At 39.2% G+C, this 19,154-nt stretch overlaps 2 protein-coding genes across 3 annotated transcripts in view; one reads left to right on the top strand and one right to left on the bottom strand.

Moving 5' to 3' along the window:
- PKD2L2 (polycystin 2 like 2, transient receptor potential cation channel) overlaps nt 1-18,635 on the top strand; it is a 29,726-nt gene extending 11,091 nt beyond the window's left edge. The window contains exons 8-15 of the mRNA XM_081321476.1: nt 1,038-1,219; nt 3,300-3,420; nt 5,691-5,792; nt 9,226-9,299; nt 12,263-12,302; nt 14,602-14,666; nt 15,447-15,600; nt 18,510-18,635. Coding sequence (XP_081177602.1) covers nt 1,038-1,219; nt 3,300-3,420; nt 5,691-5,792; nt 9,226-9,299; nt 12,263-12,302; nt 14,602-14,666; nt 15,447-15,552 — 690 coding nt within the window. The 3' untranslated portion in view covers nt 15,553-15,600; nt 18,510-18,635. The remainder of the gene's footprint in view (nt 1-1,037; nt 1,220-3,299; nt 3,421-5,690; nt 5,793-9,225; nt 9,300-12,262; nt 12,303-14,601; nt 14,667-15,446; nt 15,601-18,509) is intronic.
- FAM13B (family with sequence similarity 13 member B) overlaps nt 16,591-19,154 on the bottom strand; it is a 73,550-nt gene continuing 70,986 nt past the window's right edge. For both annotated transcript variants that reach the window (XM_081321472.1, XM_081321471.1), the window contains one exon: nt 16,591-18,758. In XM_081321472.1, the coding sequence (XP_081177598.1) occupies nt 18,641-18,758 (118 nt within the window). In that variant the 3' untranslated portion in view covers nt 16,591-18,640. The remainder of the gene's footprint in view (nt 18,759-19,154) is intronic.

Below are 19,154 nucleotides of genomic sequence, written 5' to 3' on the forward strand. Positions count from 1 at the left end.
ACCTGTACTCCGTAGCTTCTGCCTATGTCGCCTGCCAGCCCACCCATCCCCCATAGCATCACCTGCGTCACCTATCTACTGGCTGACCTGCTACTCTGGGGCACAGCTTCAGCACCTCTTCTCCTGTCAGAATCATGTGCAGTCCTTGCTTAATAACAACAACCAGGGCTGTCACTCAGTGGCATGGCCACATGATGTTTCACGTAATGACCATTTAGCTTAGCAATGGAAATTCTGGTCCCAATTGCTAGTGTAACTTGCGGACTACCTGCAACTCATGCCAATGAAGCTCTTTCAGATACACTAGGGCCTAGTCCTGTGATGGCGAACCTTTTAGAGACTGAGTGCCCAAACTGCAACCCAAAACCCACTTATGTATTGCCAGGTGCCAGGTGGGCGTGGCCCATTGAGTGGGTGTGGCCAATTGGCTGGGTGTGGCCCATTGGGTGGGCGTGGCCCATTGGGTGGGTGTGGCTGTGGTGGTAACGGCAGACTGGGTGGGACTAAAAAGTTCAATCAATCAATCCCAACTGCAAGATCTTTTTTTTCCCCACAAGAAGTTGAAATTGATTGATTGATTGAACTTTTTTTTTTGCACATGGTGGCAGAGGCCTAAAGCGAAAAGGTTTTATTACACCCAGCTGAAGCCCTAGGACTGGGGCGACGGCGCGTGCACCCATAGAGAGGGCTCTGTGTGCCACCTGTGGCACGCGTGCCATAGGTTCGCCACCACGGGCCTAGTCAGTGATGATTCTTAAGGTTATGACCAGCCCTTTCAATCAGGGCTGGAATTGGACTAGAAGCTGGCAAATCAGTCTAGAATATTCAGAGGAGTAACCTCTGAAATCCTTCTATAAGTCCTTTTGTGGATCATTTTGTTCCTTTAGTTCTTTAATCTCAAACTAACTGGTGTGCTTTTACAGTTTAATATTGATTTCCTGAGGGATATGTGAAAGCTCTTTTAAGATTTAAGACTATGTGGTAGATTTGGGTCTTAACAACATTGTAATGTTCTTTATTTTTTCTTTGTCTTCCAGATATTTAAATACATAAGTTTTAACAAGACAATGACTCAGTTGTCTTCTACTCTGTCACGCTGTGCTAAAGACATCATAGGATTTGCCATCATGTTTTTTATCATCTTTTTTGCATATGCACAGCTGGGCTACCTGGTGTTTGGGTCGCAAGTGGATGAGTTTTCCACTTTTCAGAATTGCATGTATGGAACATTCCAAGTTTTCTAATACTGTTGTTTCACTGGGTCATTAGCTAGTGCAGAGTTTTCTTTAGAGGAGGGGCAGGGAACTGGAGGCACGTGATACAGCTGGTCCTCAACTTACAACCACAGTTGGCATGGGAAACTTGGTCTTTGAGCGAAGCACTCATTAAGTGGGACATTATGTGACTACTTAGCTCAACAACTGTAATTCCAACATTCCTGTTGCATACAATATCCTTGCTGCAGTCATAATATATAAAACCAAATTTCCATAATTTCAAATCCAAGTGGGCACACAGCTCAGTTCTTTGCAGGCAACTCTTTCATTAATGGAAGAGCTGCTTACTGAAAATAGTTCAGCTCCCAGAGATAAAAGAGAGCCAGACCTTCCCCCCCCCCCTGCCCCCAAGATAAAAGGGAGTCTTCTGGGCAGGCAACATCACCTATAGAGCCTTCCCTGCTGGCTTCCCCACTGAGTTTCCGGGTATGCAGACAGAGAAGATCACATGGGGGGTCGCAAGATTGTGGAGCACTTGACAACTGGTTGTAAATGCAAACAGATTGCTAAGCACCCAGGTCATGGTCACGTACCACTTGGGGGAGGGGGGGAGGTTGATGCTTTGTGACAATTAAGAATGCTTTACAGGCTATAAAGCATCCCTTCCAAAGTTGTTCATTTGAAGTGTCGTCAAGTGAACAGTTAGACTGAGACTTCCTGTAGTGGCCTCTTGTGAAGTTCTGGGATTACCTGATACTTCTGAATGCCACAAACCCTTCTCAAAATGGGTGAGCTAGAAAAGTAAAATAGTCATTGGAAATCTTCCATCTGAGCACCTCTGGGCATTTGACAGTCGACGGGCTACATACGGACCCTTTGAGTGTCTCTTATCTAGCCTGCGGCGGTGGGGGCGGGAAGGGTGGAGGCGGAGCAGCAGGGGTGGCCCTCCACAACAGTCCCAACTCTTGCTCATGTGTGGCCCCTTGGGAAAATTAATTGCCCATCCCTACATCAGAGTGATGCTCTACTCCTTGCCAGTTTTTTTAAGGGTGATTGGCTAGGAGACAAAAATCTGCTGTTCTACGGCTTGTGTCCCTAAAATCTAATGTACTCCTTTATATTAGTCAAATTATTCCAATTGGTAAGGGCCCTCTTTGCCAGATTATTGTCTGGACCAGGGGTAGGCAACCTTGGCTCTTTTATGACTTGTGGACTTGTAGAGCTGAAATCCACGAGTCGTAAAAGAGCCAAGGTTGCCTACCCCTGGTCTAGAATAATCACTGCAAAGCCTCAGTACTCTTTTTTTTCTTTTCGGGACAAGTGAACATGTTAACAAAGCATGTGACTACCACAGAAATTTTTCCCTTGTGCCAAGAATACCTTTGAAGCCAAAATGAGATGCAAGACTATTAGCATTCTGGAGGTTAATATTTTGCTTTACAGCAAACCACCTTGCTTCTTAATGTTAGTTGAATTATATTATTTCAAGAACATTAAGTAGGGAGGGCAGGAGGTCTGGCAAATAGAATAGGAAATGTTCATAAGTACATGAGTACCCACTTGGTAAGGGAGAGCTAGACACGCGCGCACACACGCAAGTACCTATTATATTTTTCTCTTCACATCATTTCACCCTTTTCTTATTCAATTCAAGGTTTCTTTGAAAGTAAATCATTTTCCAATTTGGAAAAGTTTCAGAAGCAAATTGAGTAGGTTGTACTTGGTATAGCTCTGCAAGCAGGACATAACCAGTGTCATGATCTTTTTTTTCCCAAAGCATCTTCCTCAGTTTCTTGGATACCATTGGACAGTTTTAGGAGATTTGTTGGCAAATATCTAAAATAGACATTATTTGGTCCTATTTCACCACAGATAGGCTTGGAAGCTAACGATAGTAACTCACTTGTAATCAGTGGTTCTTCATATTAGTAATATTAGTATCAATTATCTGTTGCAGAATAGTTTACACAAATTTAACTGCAAAATAAGTTTGTGTTCAGTGTTACCAAATAACTATAGGATTACAACCTCAGTAAATTCTTAGAATCTCTTAACTTAGTATATTTTTTGCTTCCTCCTAAGTTTTACCCAGTTTCGTATTGTACTTGGAGATTTTAATTTTGCCGACATAGAACATGCAAATCGTATTCTTGGACCAATTTATTTCATCACCTTCGTATTCTTCGTATTCTTTGTATTGCTGGTAAGTGTAAACTTGGATAACTGAATCAGTTTGCAAAGTTGGGATTACTTTGCCAGGGCTGCACAAAACTTGACAACAATTGGGTAGAAAATACCTATTGTCTAGCTGGTGTTGGTGAAGAAATTGCAATTTGCAAAGAGGCCCATAATTAATGTCTGTTTTTAAGTGGGCTCTAAGATACATAACCCTAACCTCTAAGGATATAAAACCTTGTATATCAACCTAAGAAGTCTTGGCTCTGCTGGTTGGCCTGGGGACCAAATGGGGAATTCCTTGCTGGAAGTGGCTGCTGGATTGATGACAGACTTCACCTCACCTTCCTGCTGTCTACTCTCCGTCCATCCATCTTTTTGGTTATCATATTGATGCATTCTGATTGTGTACCTTTTTCATTGTTTATTTTCTGGGTTCTACCATTTCTGTTTACATTCCTTTCATTTTCTTTTTTTATTATTACTGTAAGCCACCTAGAGTAGCCCCACAGCGAGATAGGGAGCGAATAAATTTAACAAATAACAGCTAAAATGCTGACAAGATGGAGACATGATTATTTCTGAGATTTCTGGTGGGGGGGAAAGGGGGATTTTGAATCTGAAAGACCCAGGATGCTTGTAGTGATACAGATCATTCTTGCCCAATCCTAATACCTATCATTGTCAAAAAAATATTATCAGTGAACAATTACCCCTACTGCATTTTTCAGGTGTGAAAAACACTTCACCAGCATTCAAATCCCTATACGGGATTGCCTGTTTCCCAGCAAAATATGTACATCTCATAGATGCAGAAGAATATAATGCTTAGCTCTACAGTCTTACAAATGAATCAATGGATATTCTCCCAAGAATATCAAGTGTTTTCTGAAAGTTGTAATATTTGGTAACGGTATCCCTGCTCCAATTACATGTATAATTTCTGGTCCAAAAAGTGAAATTAGAATATTGGATGAGAATATGGGAGACTGGGTTTTTGTTTTTACTAAGTAACACCGCTGATTTTCTCAGATTAATCTTGGGGTTATCGATAAGGGTAGTTCATGTGAAAGTAGGCATGACTCTCGAGGATACAAATGCTGTTAATGATTTCTACTGAGACCTAAGAAGATGAGAAAATCAAAGTAAAATCAACCTACCTCATTCCAAGTGAATTAAACTGTTCAGGTTCTAAGACTTCAATCCTATGATTGTTGACTTTATTTATTTATTTATTTATTTATTTATTTATTTAGTTACATTTATATACCGCCCTATTCCCTGAGGACTCAGGGCGGTTTACAGGAAATTAAAAAATCCACCATACAAAAGTTAAAAAACCAAATTAAAAAATATTAAATTGACCCTGTATACTTAAAACCCCAATTAAAATTTCTCCTCAGCCTGGGCCCGAGAGCTCAAAGAGCCAGGTCTTCAGGCCCCGGCGGAATGATCGGAGGTCAGGGGCAGTCCTCAGCTCCACCGGCTTGGGAATTTAAAAGGAAAAGTCTTGTGAACCTCACATAGTCTGTTTGAAGGAATCGGCTGTGTCACAATTGGAAATATTAAAAACAGGATATTACCTTTTGTGCTACTTTGTAAAGCAGATGGGTGAGATTCTGTGAGTTTTTAAATACATGTTAATTGCTGTAATTTGCTGAGATAAAAAAAAGAAGAGAATAAATTAGCTCTGGAAAACCCCACTATATATTCAGCAACAACTGGTGTACTGTACAAAACCCTATACCCACCACTGAAATATTCTTGCTTTCATTCAGAGTAACAGGCTTGGGCAAAATCAAATGAGTAAACTTGGTTGGCAAGCTTGCTTTGAACTTCTTGGGTAAGGTCAGATTTCAGACTGAGACCCAAATCCTCATCAGGTTATCAAGAAAAGTATTCTTACTGGGCAAATGATAAATAACCATCAGAATTCCAACCAACAAGACTCACTACTCAGGTGCCTGTGCAGTAAGAAAGTCTGTGTTTCTCAACCTTGGCAACTTTAAGATGTGTGGACTTCAACTTCCAGAATTCCACAGCCAGCTATGCTGTCTGGAATTCTGGAAGTTGAAGTCCACAATTCTTAAAGTTGCCAAGGTTGAGAAACACTGAGCTGGGTTACTATAAGCATGGTGTGTACTGATATGAATGTTCTACTTTTAAAAAAAAGTTGCACTGCTGTGTATTATTGATCATCCTGGAATCAATATGCTTCGCTTTGGAACATCTTTGAGATTCTTGCATATTTATGCATTATGTTCACATTATGTTTTCCTTTTTTTTTTCACCATGTAGAACATGTTCTTGGCGATCATCAATGACACATACTCTGAAGTGAAAGCTGACTTTTCAGTAATTCCAAGCAGAGAGTTTGAGATCAGCGACCTTATAAAACAGGTAAGAACTTAAACCATGTCCTGCTTATTTATATTTTGGCTACCTTGTAATTTTTAGTTCAAGGAATAGTTAAATGCTACTGATAACTGTTTTTCTCAATGCTTTATTTAAAAAGTGTGTCGCAAGAAATTGTATTTCTTGAATTGTTTTTCAGAGCACATGAATAGCAATGAATAGACTGTTGCTGCTTCATTGATACTTTACAGAATAAAAGGAGGGATGTTTTGTTGCTGTCTGTGAAATAAAGTAAAATTGCATTTTGGTTCCCAGGACCTTAGAGTAGGGTCCCATATAAGCCAAAATTCTCTATCTTGGGATAACGTTGCCCATATTCTGATCTGAAGGCATATTTAAAACTTTTTTTACCATGATTTATGATATTGTAGTAATTTTCATATAGAAATGAACATGCAAAAAGCATACAAACACTTGCTTGGTCATCCTGTGGAGTTAAGTTTCTATAGAGAAAGTCGGTAGGATCACAATCCAGGCGATTCTCCAGAAACTCTTTTCATTGTGTGGGAGAGACATTTTCTAACAGTAGTTCTATTTCTGGATAGTTACTGCAAAATAGTTGTTGCTTTTGAATTCCAGGTTTTGTTCTTTTTCATGTGCTGTCTAGCTTCTTTGTGAAAGTACTAAGATAGATAGATCATCCAGAGGGTTGCTCTGAAGCTCCACCTACTTTGTTTTTCATTTTCAGAGATGCTGGGACTGTCCAGAATCAGCATCACTTTGGATGAGAATGGACACTCAAACTAGATAATTCAGTGGTATCCTCAGGGCCCAGTTTAGCCACCTAACTGTAGGGTGATGAGTTTGCTGTAGATGGGACTCATATTCCTCTCAAGATTTCAGATTTATTAGAGACTCAAGTGATTCTTGTGGCTTAAAGCATCTTTCCCATATGCCAACTTTAAGCTTATCTGACTGGGGGGAAAAGCGACAATAGTTAACTGTGCCTTGGTAATCGTCTGTTTTCCTCATTGCAAAATACCTATTGTGTGCAATTACCTGTAACACAGATAAGGAAAGTTCATTTGGTCCAGAATAGAATTGCTAAGTCTTTAAATAGAACTGTACGTTTCAAACAAACTTGTGTTTTCTCAGCTGCATCAGCTCTTAGGTTGCTTCCATGTCCAGTTTCAAAATACCAGTCCTCAATTATAACATTTTACAAAATGCTACCTTTTACCTTTAATTTATCTGAACACTGAGATTTCCTTCAGAGGTCCTATTTTCAAATCACTGTCAACTGAAAAGTTGTGGTTAAGAATGGATCTCTTTGTTAGTGTTACCCTATGTGGAATATTTTTTCCCAGAGAAAATATGACACCAAATGAAGATTTTATATAATTACAGGTAGTCCTCAACTTACAACTTAGCAATCAGTCAGAATTAGGATGACCTGGACCTATTTATGACCTGGATTTAAAGTTCTGATGACCTGGATTTGAAATTCTGATCAACAATCATTTGCAGCATTCTAGTCACGTGACCACAATTTGTGTCATTTTTTGCTGGAAACTAAAGTGTTGTGGGTTCCTTTCTTAACCAGAACACTTCAGTTGACAGTGAATCGTTTACTTCTGGTTTCTGCTAAAAAACGCCCAATAGCAAGCAATGTTGTTGTTGTTGTTAGTTGCGAAGTCGTGTCCGACCCATCGCGACCCTATGGACAACGTTCCTCCAGGCTTTCCTGTCCTCTACCATCTTCTGGAGTCCATTTAAGCTCACGCCTACTGCTTCAGTGACTCCATCCAGCCACCTCATTCTCTGTCGTCCCCTTCTTCTATTGCCCTCAATCTTTCCCAGCATTAGGCTCTTCTCCAGTGAGTCCTTCCTCCTCATTAGGTGGCCGAAGTATTTGAGTTTTAGCTTCAGGATCTGGCCTTCTAAAGAGCAGTCAGGGTTGATCTCCTCTAGGACTGACCGGTTTGATCGCCTTGCAGTCCAAGGGACTCGCAGGAGTCTTCTCCAGCACCATAGTTCAAAGGCTTCAATTCTTTGGCGCTCAGCCTTTCTTATGGTCCAACTTTCACTGCCATACATTGCAACTGGGAAGACCATAGCCTTGACTATACGCACTTTTGTTGACAGGGTGATGTCTCTGCTTTTTAGTGTGCTGTCTAGATTTGCCATTGCTTTCCTCCCGAGAAGCAAGCGTCTTTTAATTTCTTGGCTACAGTCCCCATCTGCAGTGATCTTGGAGCCCAGGAAAATAAAATCTGTCACTACCTCCATTTCTTCCCCATCTATTTGCCAGGAATTGAGAGGGCCAGATGCCATGATCTTGGTTTTCTTAATGTACTTAATGTTACATTTGCTTAACGACTCCTGGAAAAGTTGTACAATTGGCTAATTATGTGATCACCTGCTTAATAACCATCATGATGACTTATGATTGAATTTATAGGCTCAGTTATGGTTGTAACTGAAGAACTACCTGTAATGTAATTGTTTTGTGTCGTATTTCATATCACTTTTACTTGTATGGCTTTGTGTTTTAGGTTTTTTATATGTGATGTTTATTTTATTTTAAGCCATCTATAGAACCATTTCTGAAAGCAAGATGTGATATAAATCCAGTAAAGAAATCCATAGTTTGCATAATTGAATATTGAAGAGGATCTTTAGTGGCACAAATAAGTGTGATATTGTGAAGAGCTTTTATTGAGTTGGCTTTTTCTTCTTACTTAAATTTTCTGCTCAGACTAAATGTTCAGTTGTTCAATTATTGGGTACTTTAGGCAGTCCATACAATTAAAAATGCACCCTTCCCTCATACTGGTATTGAAACTTTTTTCCCCATTCCAACCTCAATTAATCCTAAAGTAATTTATTTAATCCATGCAAATTATTTTAAATGGCCAATGCAAAGGCTATATCATTTATGTTCTCCTGAATTGTTCAAAAGAATGACTAGTAAGCAAAGAAAAGTTAAAGAAGTACTGGCATTATTCTAAATTGGAGATTTGCTTTTTGTGCTTATAATCATAAATGCTGCCTTGGCTTTTTGTGTAACTCAGCAGATGATCTTCCACCTGTAAACTGTTTAGAAACGATTCACCTATGTGCTAATGTTACTCAGTTTTGTTTTGTTGGCCATTCTTACCATATATATAACCAAAACTTAATTTCTAGCTTCAATAATACTAATTTTGCTGGGATTTTGTTTAACTCCGTCCACTTTACAAGTATATTTCAATCTTTACCAGATGGAGTAACTGTAATATGTTATATTTTCAGTATAAAAGGATACTGTTGTTTTTTCATTGCAGAATTTGGTGCATGCTAAAATCATTTTGTACCCTTTAATCAAATTAAGCTTGACTAGTGTTTCCTACATTCCCCCACATGAATCCTGTACATATCACAACTATGATATCACAACTAGTTCCGTTTAACAATCCTATTTATTTCTTTTGTTTAGGGTTACAATAAAGCTTTAGTCAAACTCAAACTGAAAAGACAGGCATCAGAGACAGAAGATGTATATTTGAAAAAGTGGGTATCAAATTTCAGGCATACTGTTACTTTAGTTTAATTTTCTAGCTAATTTTCTTATTCATACATATGATCCTAAAGAGTGATGGATACCAATATTTTTGTTTCACTGAGCAAGCCTCTTCAGGATAGATGAGGCATTCTGATGTGCAGCTAAGTCAGAGAATCAAGCTTTTAAAGGCCAATAAGGCAGGTTGGGATTTCCAAAGTCATCTCCCACAAAAAGCTCTTAAGATGCTTCCAGACTACCATAAAACACTCATTTATCAGCAAACCAATCTGATTGCTTCTCTCCAGCCTTCCAGGAGATGCCTCTTATTTCAGCTTATTCCTGTTGTGTTTCTGAGCAGGTGGGAGCTTTTTGAAATAAAATACTGGCCAGTAGCCACTCACTGTCCTGTTTTCTAAACGTGCCTGTATAATCGCAATATCAGTACTACTATTGGAAGTAAAGATTATATGGGATTTTGGATCACAGCAGGCAAGAGGGAGTCACCTTATCATTTTATTATGGGCCATTCCCATTTCCCACTCTTGATAGCCAGTTGGGACTGGGTCCTTTACCTGTCCTCAGTATTTCAAAGTTGGAAATAGTTGGAAAGCCTGCCTACCTAGGTCCAAGATGGGAAACCACAAAGGAGCCATGGGTTCCTATCAAACACCACACTAAACCACAGCTGCAAACAATGAATCTCTCCAAATCATAATTTCAAATTTAGCTTCTTAAAATGAGAACATTGACCTAATCCAACTATGGGTCTTCTGTTGCTTGTGGCTTAAAGAGTCTTTATAGTATCATCATAACCATTGCTATAGTAGTCCTATCAAAACAGTAGACTTTGTGAGTCGCTAGTGGAAAAATAACCTAAATCATCCCACGTTGTGGCATTGCACAATATATGGACACAGAGACCTCTTGCTCATCCCCTACCTCCCCCCATGCCTTAGTAATTAATTTATTCAATCACAAGTCTGAGACTCTGAGCTGCTGTACTACCTCACTTGGTGAGGTAAGAGTGATCAGCTGCCTCCTTATGAAGTACTCCATATATGGGTGCTGCAAGATCTATGTAAAACTGTTGGAAGAGGTCATTTGGTAGTTTACAATATAATTCTGTCAATACGCTGTCAATCTTCAGCTTTATATTGAAATCCTGGGCTCAGCCAGAGAAGCCACACACATTTCCCCAGGTATCTGGAAACTGTGGGGAAACCCAGTGGGATGAAACAAGTTGAAATTGATACTTAGCAATATAAAGTTGCTGTTTGCACATCATGGTTCCTTTCCAGCTCCAGGGTTGTCTCTCACCAAGGTGTAACTTTGCCTGAGATAGCAGGACCGCAATTTGGGTGTCCTTTTATACACATAGCTACTACCTAATGGCCAAGCAAGACATTTCCCAGCTTTGCTTTGTATGCCAATTGCTGCTCTTCTTGGAGCCCAAGACCTGAATTCAGTAACTCCTCATTAACACAATTTGTCTGAATTTCTGTAATAAGCTCTGTGGGGGCTGCTACTAAAGACACAAAAAACCTTCCAGTTAGTGCAAAATACAGTGGCTCACTTGTTGACCAAAAGTTGCCATCCTGATCATTATTTCATCTTTTCTGTGGGCCCTCCGTTGGTTTTTCATATGTTTCTAAATGTAATTCAAATGACCAGGTATCTTTTTAGGTTTATATTGTATTTCTGCTGCTAGCTATAAGGTCTGTGAATGGAATACAAATTGAATAATAATAATAATAATAACAGCGAATGATGGAACTAAATGTGACAGATACTATTTTAAATGGCTCATTAACGTATTTATAAGTCCTCTTAAGTTCATGGTGCTTGGGTTTTCTTTGCCGATTAAAAACAACCAAACAACCAAGCCTGGTCAATGTCTGAAACGAAGGACTATACTATTACTTTTGGAGACCAAACTGGATAGGTACTGTGCTATGATGGAAGAGGTCAATCTTGGTTGTTTGTATTTAATGTTCTCCTATCCTCATTTACACCCACAGTCTCTACTGCATTGGTTGCTGATTATGAGGGATGGAAAATGTTACAGGCAATGGCATCATAGCAACTTGAAATAGATGTCACTGTAAGACAGAAAGGCAGCAGCAGCTGCCAGGAAGGTCAGACCATCAGTCTGATGAAAAGCAATGTCCCACTGCATTCACATCCAGAAAGGGCCTGAACCTCTTTTGCAATGATGCAATGGAGCTTTCTCATTTTGACAAAACAGCAGGAGTGATGAACCCCCAGGGGACAAGATACAGCAAACAACAAGAGGAAGGCTTTATTGATTATGTATAATGATCAGTCCTATCCAGTAGAAATGTTCTGTTCCAGCCTACTACCGGCCCTGCAGAAAAGGCAGGGACAACCCCTTTACAAAGGCAAAAGGCTGGAACTAAGCCTGCTGAATTTATTGACACAAAACAGAGCAAACTGAACAAAACACGAACCACAAAACAGGAGCTATTCAAACGGTTGCCTTCAGCAAACCAGCCCTCCCACACATTCCCCTTTTAAACAGTTCAAGGCGTGGCTTCTCTCTGCCTCCTTCCGAGGTGCCCCATTGCCTTCCTCTGTTTACTCCTGATTGACTGCCTCCTGCGTCGGGCGTCCTTGAACAGGGCCAGCTGTGGGTCATCTTCATCCACGCTGTCAGGCTCACACAGCTGGGTCTGCGTAGTAACCAGATGAGTGGGGCCTGGCTGAGAGCTCTTCGAAGCCTCAGAACTGTCCTCTGCAGGCTCTCCAAACCCCCCCTCCTCCTCCTCTGAATCGTCCGACCCAACTGCCGAACCCACAGGCTGACCCTGAATCACAACAAGAAACAAGCATATCCACTCTTTCCATTTAGATTAATTTCATCAGGACTTCTTTTTTGTAGTATATGAGCATTAAAATGTTGTACCTAAATAAATTCTTGGGTTTTATTTCTCCCTTGCATGACCGTTTCTAGACTGGATACAAGTAGTAATGTCTCCAAAACTGGTGACAAGGTAAGTGTCATATACTTCTTTCCACTTGACCAAAAAAAAAAAGAGACAATTATTTTTAGCGGTTTGTATTATTATGAGGCAGCGTAAAGAAAGATTTGTGGTAGCATCTTTATTTTGCATAAACTTTCATCTGATTTTATGCATGTATCTGAGAGTAAATGCCTATGTAATACATGCATACACATAAACAGGTAGGGGGAAGGATTATAAAATGTCAGTTTAGAAATGCAAACAATACCACAACATTTTAACAAGAACCATACTCTGGTTGTTGGGTCATAGGCCATTTGAGGTTATCTTCATTGTGTTGATTAACCTACCATTTTTTTCTATTTATAAGACACACCCTTGTATAAGACGCTCTGGCATGCAAGTTCCAAGCTTACAGCAAACAAAATCAGCACTGGGAGCAAACGCTTCCCAGCGCTCTAAATAGATGCCTCACGACCGCCGCCCCCCCCACCTAACTAGCATCCGGCACGATGAGCATGCATAGTCAGTTCACAGCAGCAGCCTTCCGACCCTGGTAAACAAACCGGCATCCGCACCGGCATGACAGCAAGGCAAGGGAAGCAAAAGCAGGTTTTAAACTACTCACTGTTTCTCCATGCTGTTCGGCGGAGCACCAAACAGCTGAGCTGGGATATCCGGAAGTTCGGCCAGCATACAGCTACGGGGGAGGGAAAGGGCTGTCGCTGCCATCCATGCTGGTGGTCCCATCCACTGCCTCCGGACGCCACCATCCAACGATTTTGGCCCTTCCCCCCTCCCGTTAGTGGCAAGCCCACAGGGGCTTGACACCTGCACCAGGGGATATGGCAGCGGCATGTAAAGAACCCACACAGGCATGCCCTGGGCTGCGGAGGTTACCATTATTTTTTGTGTATAAGACGCTGCACTTGTATAAGACGCACCTGATTTTTGAACAGGGTGTTTGCAGGAAAAATAAGCATCTTATACACGGAAAAATATGGTATGTTAGAATAAAAGTTTCCATCTTCCATTTATAGAAGAGATTCAATTTCATGAATTGTTTCTCAGGTACTTTGTGTAGGAATTTAATGTTCTTTATTAAAGATGGCTGCTGCCTTTGCTAGAGACAGATATTCCTTACTCTTTAATGTTTTATCAATGTATATACATTTATTTTGCATATCAACTGGCCCACTTGTCCTTTGAGAAGTGTTCGAGCATGTATTTTTCTACAGGTCCTCTTAAAACTTCTGCTCTATGAGGAGTCTCAGTCATCCAGGTCATGGTTGTCCCAAAGGTGCTTTTTCAAAAGGCGACTGGATTTTCTGTTTTTTTTTCTCTTGAAGGTGTTTGGCTTGTCATCCAAGAAGCATCTTTAGTTCTGAATTCCACAGCATTCAGTCAGAACTCAAGAAGCTTCTTGGTTGAGAAGCAAAACCTCTTCAAAATCCAATTGCCTTTTGAAAAAGCACCTTTGGGACTCCTGCTCAAGGAGCAAGTGGCAGTCATAGCTAGTTGTGCTTTGCACAACTTCTTATTGTGCCCCAGTTGCACTCGTTCCTCGATCAAGGGAGCCTAGTCAGGGTCACTCATGTTCTGTTCATCTGGACGTATAGTTGGATTATTGCAATGTGCTGTACATGGGGCTGCTGTTGAAGAGTATCTGGAAACTTCAGGTGGTGCAAAATGCAGTGGTGTAAGCGGTTAGGGAATGTTCCTGGGAGCTTACATTATGCCTCTGCTACACAACCTGCATTAGTTACCAGTTTGTTTCTGGCTCCAATTCAAGGTGCTGGTGCTGATCTTTAAACACTTACATGGCACGGGACCAGGATATTTGAGGGACTCCCTCTTCCAAACTTTATCTGCCTGTCCCACCAGATCTAATAGAATAGGCATATTCTGTCAGCTAGAGAGCTACATTTGGCAGGCACTACATGGTGGCCCTTTTTTGCTATGATGTCTGTATGGAAGAATCTTCTCCTCTCCCCCACCCCACCGAGAGTCAGCCTCATCACTCCTGATATGGTTATGCCAGCAGGCAAGTCTAGCGACCCTGTTATTATTGACATCCCTCCATCTTCTCTTATTTAGTTCTGCATTTTTAGTTTGTAAGTATAATAGGTTTTTTTAGGTAATGGGGTTTTTAAATATTGTTTTATATTTAATGTTTTATTGGGTTGTTGGACATCGCTCAAAGTCACTTTCTGTGACTTCGTATGGTGAGCAACCATACAAATTTGATAAATAAATAAAATCTGCCAATCCTAGAGATAATGACACTTTTGAATCCTCAGTCAATCACACTGACCAATTTTCTGTGCAGGATCTCATGAGGAAGCAGATTTCCACAGGACAGTATGACACAGTTTCTGCGAGAGACTTTCAGAGGTATGTTGCTGTTTACCTCATAACCCCAGTGGGCTTCATCCTTTACAGACCTGGGATTCACCTTTTAGACCACAGGAGATCAACTTGAGGCCCCCAATTTGAGGTTCCACATTTAAAGTGGAATCTTCAGACAAAATTTATAATTCCTGACACAATCGTAATATATTTTATCAAATAAAACTCCCAAACTGAAAAATCAACAAATCTTGGCTCTGCCCACATTGCATCAGTGTTCTCAGTGTGGCTCTCGAACATCATTATGTTACCTGATAAATGCAGATTTATGGATCTAGCTTTTAATTGTATGGTCGTAATACTGCAACTAGCAATTGTTAATGCTAACTATTTTAGGCCCGGTGTTGTCCACCTTTGACCTAAGTTATTAGAAAATTCAATTGAGGCATTAGTTTGGGTTCTAAAGAAAATGGATGTTGGTTGTTAATGTAAAAAAAGTGCTCAATTAAGAGTAAGCTTATATGAATACAGGTAGTCTTAATGAATGCAAGATGAACTAATAGTCCTAATGAATACAAAAATGAGAGTCCATTTATTTGGGGGGGGAGATTTAGGCTGCAGTTCTGTGCCTATTAATCTGGAAATTTCATTGAATTCAGTGAAGTTTACATTTACACAATGAATTCAAATTTGTATCTGAATCGGTATATACTATTAGACTGCTAAGTGACTGACCAGTTTTCTTCTGGTTAGTTTCTTCTGCTATCAGCTTCACAAAGGCAAAAATTCCAGTATTCCCTCAATCTCCTTTGTTATTTTTTTTAGACTTTCTAGATATGCAGAAGATTTGGAGAGACAACTGAAGGACGTGAATTATAGGCTGGACACAATTATGAGATCTCTCCCTCCAGCTCAATCCCAACAGAAGTAGCAGCAAGAGGTGTTCTACCACTGGCCCCTGGTACAGTGAGAAGCTAAGGTGTGAATTAACAGGCATGGGGAAGGGTGAGGAGAAAGAGAGATGCACTTCTTTCTTTGGGTAGCCCTGTTTTCCAAGGGTTTTTCCATTTCAGCTGTTGTTAAAAAAAAAGTTTGCTACATTAATTCACTGGCCCAGTGCCAGAAATGGTACATTCCTGCAGTTGTGTGCTGTAAATATTCAAAGGCAAATGATTTGGAGAATATTTGCTAAAATTAAAAAAATACCAACTGTAACAGCAAACTTTTTAGCAGCAGAAATACAGTATTTATAATTAGTAACTATATTTTCTGTATTTTGCTATCAAAAGGCGGCTTTTAAACGTATTTCATCTCTCTGTGCCCCTCAGCTCAGGTTGGTGTCATTTACTCTTTTAACATTTTCTTCCATCCAGTAATGAAAAACTGGGGGATGTCTAAGGAGTATGTAACAGCTGAAATTCAGAAATTCATCACTGAACTTTTAAACACACGGGTTTTTTTTTACAGAACATTTTACGTGCAAACCTAATTCTAGAGGTTTAAAAGGAATTGAAATGGGAAGTAACCATGGGCAAATTTTTATGCCTGTTATAAATGACAGAAACATGCTTGCTTTTGCAAGCATGCAGCAAAATCTAGTTCTCCAGCAAATTTAAGTGCTGCATATCAAATATATGGGATATAGTGAGAGGTTTTTTCCCCTACAGCTAGCACAACATAAAAAGGGTACATTTTCTAAAGCACAACCATAAAAAGAAAAGTTTATAAGGTACATTTATAGGCCACTTTTCTATAACATCTTCAAAGTGACTTATAAAAAGAAAAATTCAAGTTAATTTCTAATCAGCTTTTTAACTATTATCAGTTTGGATAAACCACTGTGGGTAAACCATAAGAGAATTAGACTCAATTTTTTTTAAAAAACCAACCTTTTTTTAAACCCTAACAACTCTTAAGAATTGCACTAAGATTTAGAGGCAAAAATGCAAACACAAGTACGTGCACACATAGACACAAAACACAAATATAAATATGACAATAGGTTTTTTATTATAAAAATCTATACAATGAAATGCCAGACATGGCAATCATTCATATCTGGTTTATTTATATATATATATATATTTATATCTATATATCCACATATAATTTTTACTTATAGGAAAGTAAAACTGTGTTATCACAAAATGCCTAATTCTACCATTTATTGCTCAATAAGATGGCACAACACACACTCTTAGCATAACTGATGCCATGCTTGCTACAAACAAATAGCCAAACACTGCAAAGCACACACAAAAGCAGCTATTGATTCTGAAGTGGAACCAATTTGATCACTCACTTTATAAAAATATTGGGATCATATAGATTTAAGCATTATAAAGGAGGAATATATTATTTAAAACAAACATTTAAATAGTGCATATTGACATTTTGCATGTGGTATATAAAACATGTACAACACTATACAGTACACATAGCTTTTGATGTTTGATGCACCAGTGATTGCAGATTGATGGGAACGTAATTGAAATGTACATTGCACGATGAAGTTGAACAAAAGCTACGGAAAATCTGCAGATTATTTCCCGATTTTGTAATTCACTACAGTCCACTTAAACTCTTCAGGCTGTATAAAAAGGCAAAACATTAGAGTATAAATTCATTTTAATTGTCACTTTTGAGTTTCAAAATTACATGCCTAGAATTACAATAAAAACAAACACAACCAATAGAAGTATGGAGTTTCTAAAATCTATTTTCTACCTATTGCATGTTAACACATCAATCTGATGTGTTTACATGCCACTATTTCACTGAAGTTCATTTTCTGATCTTTCAGAAAAGCAATGAAAAATATTTGTGTTGGCATTAGCTGTTCATAACACATGCAGCAAATAGGCACATGCAAAAACATGGCCACAAGACAAAATAGATCCGGAAGGTATTCAACACTTAGGATTTAATCCAGTCAAACCACAGAAGCAGGGCCTATATGTGCAAAGGATTCCATATAAGCCCTTTTCCTCTGTACTGTATCTCATATATAGGTACTAAAGTCATTTAGAAGGATTTTGGAGTGCAGTTTTTTTTTAAAAAAAATCGGCTGCTGTTGTGATATGCATACTAGGCAAAGAAAACATCAGGTAAAAAAGACCTCTTGGTTCTGAAGCTTTGACATGCAAAAATTGTGTGATACCTATTTGAGGCAGATCACTTCTCTTTCCATTTCTGTGAATGGAAGTAGAAAGGCTTCTTTCAAAGCTAGATCTGTCCAGCTTGTTCAATACATAATTACATTAAGTGTAGCCCTTGGTAAAATAAGTTTATTTCAGATACAGCAAAAGTGGTGTAAGCTTACTGAACTGAATGAATCTGAGCACCAACACAAGGGTAAGATGCAGTCTCCAATTCAGACTACACAGTCACCGGTAGACAATAAATAGAAATTAACAGTAATGTAAGTCTTGTAGGCAATATGTGATATAAATGTTCAGGTTTTTCCAAGTTTTAAAAATACAACAAGCAAGGTCACTTTCTGGTTTGTCCATTGTCATCTGAAACCGGAAAATGTACTTTATATTTCAATATCCATTGATCATTCTACTATATGAAGGATGCCATTTGCAATCCGTTATGCCACATAGTCCTTTGAAAGGCATTGCAGTTCCTTTTTGGTGTTCTGAAGTATTCTTAATTGACTGCCATTATTCTCCATACTAAAAAGGCAACAGAGGAGTTCAGTGTAATACTAATGAATGCAGATGAAGCGAAGTTAGCAGGTCCAACATTTCTGAATGATTCTGGAATAAAGTCTTTTGAGAACGAGACACATGGTGACTTTTTAAAATGAGGGGGGAAAAACACCCTTAAAGTTGGACAGGTTGAGTTGCAATTTAATTGTTTTTTTTTTCATTAACTTTCTAGATAGGACCTACCCATCCTTCTAAAGTGTACAAAAATTGCATTCTTTGAACAAAGCAAGACAAAAGAATACCCCTAACAGTACTACAGGCAGCATATGACAACAACTGTTCATTGTTACGAAGAAACATAATTTATTTTGATGGATCTTGTTTGCTGATAAGGACTTCAAGAAGACGCAGTTTAGCTTTAACTTTCTTGTACTCGCGATACTCATCAAGCAAGGGTCCACGATCCTCCTTCTGAACATTCCTGGGGGAAAAATAAAATACGTTGTTAAAAAATCTTGGCCAGTTCACTTGTTTAAAATAGTCAACGAAGGCATCGAGTTTAAGTTTTCACTCTATAGCTTTCGTAATAATGAAGGAATTGATAAGAGTCCTTCCTTCTGATAAACAGAATTTCTGCTAGCAAAGAAGAAACAAGCAATGCCTCAGATTATGTCTTATGACTACCTAGACTACTGAAAAGGGCCAAGCAAAATCATATTCACCGCATTTCATAAAACCGAGTAGCACTGAACTGATATTTGATAAATGATAGACATAGTGATAGACTGATTGAAAAATTCAAAGACTTAATCCTTTTGGAAAATTGAATCCAAGGAAAAACCGTCATCCCATTCTACCTGCAAAGAAACAGATCTTT

Source organism: Vipera berus (genome assembly GCF_964194415.1).
Source record: "Vipera berus genome assembly, chromosome: 2".
NCBI lineage: Eukaryota > Metazoa > Chordata > Lepidosauria > Squamata > Viperidae > Vipera > Vipera berus.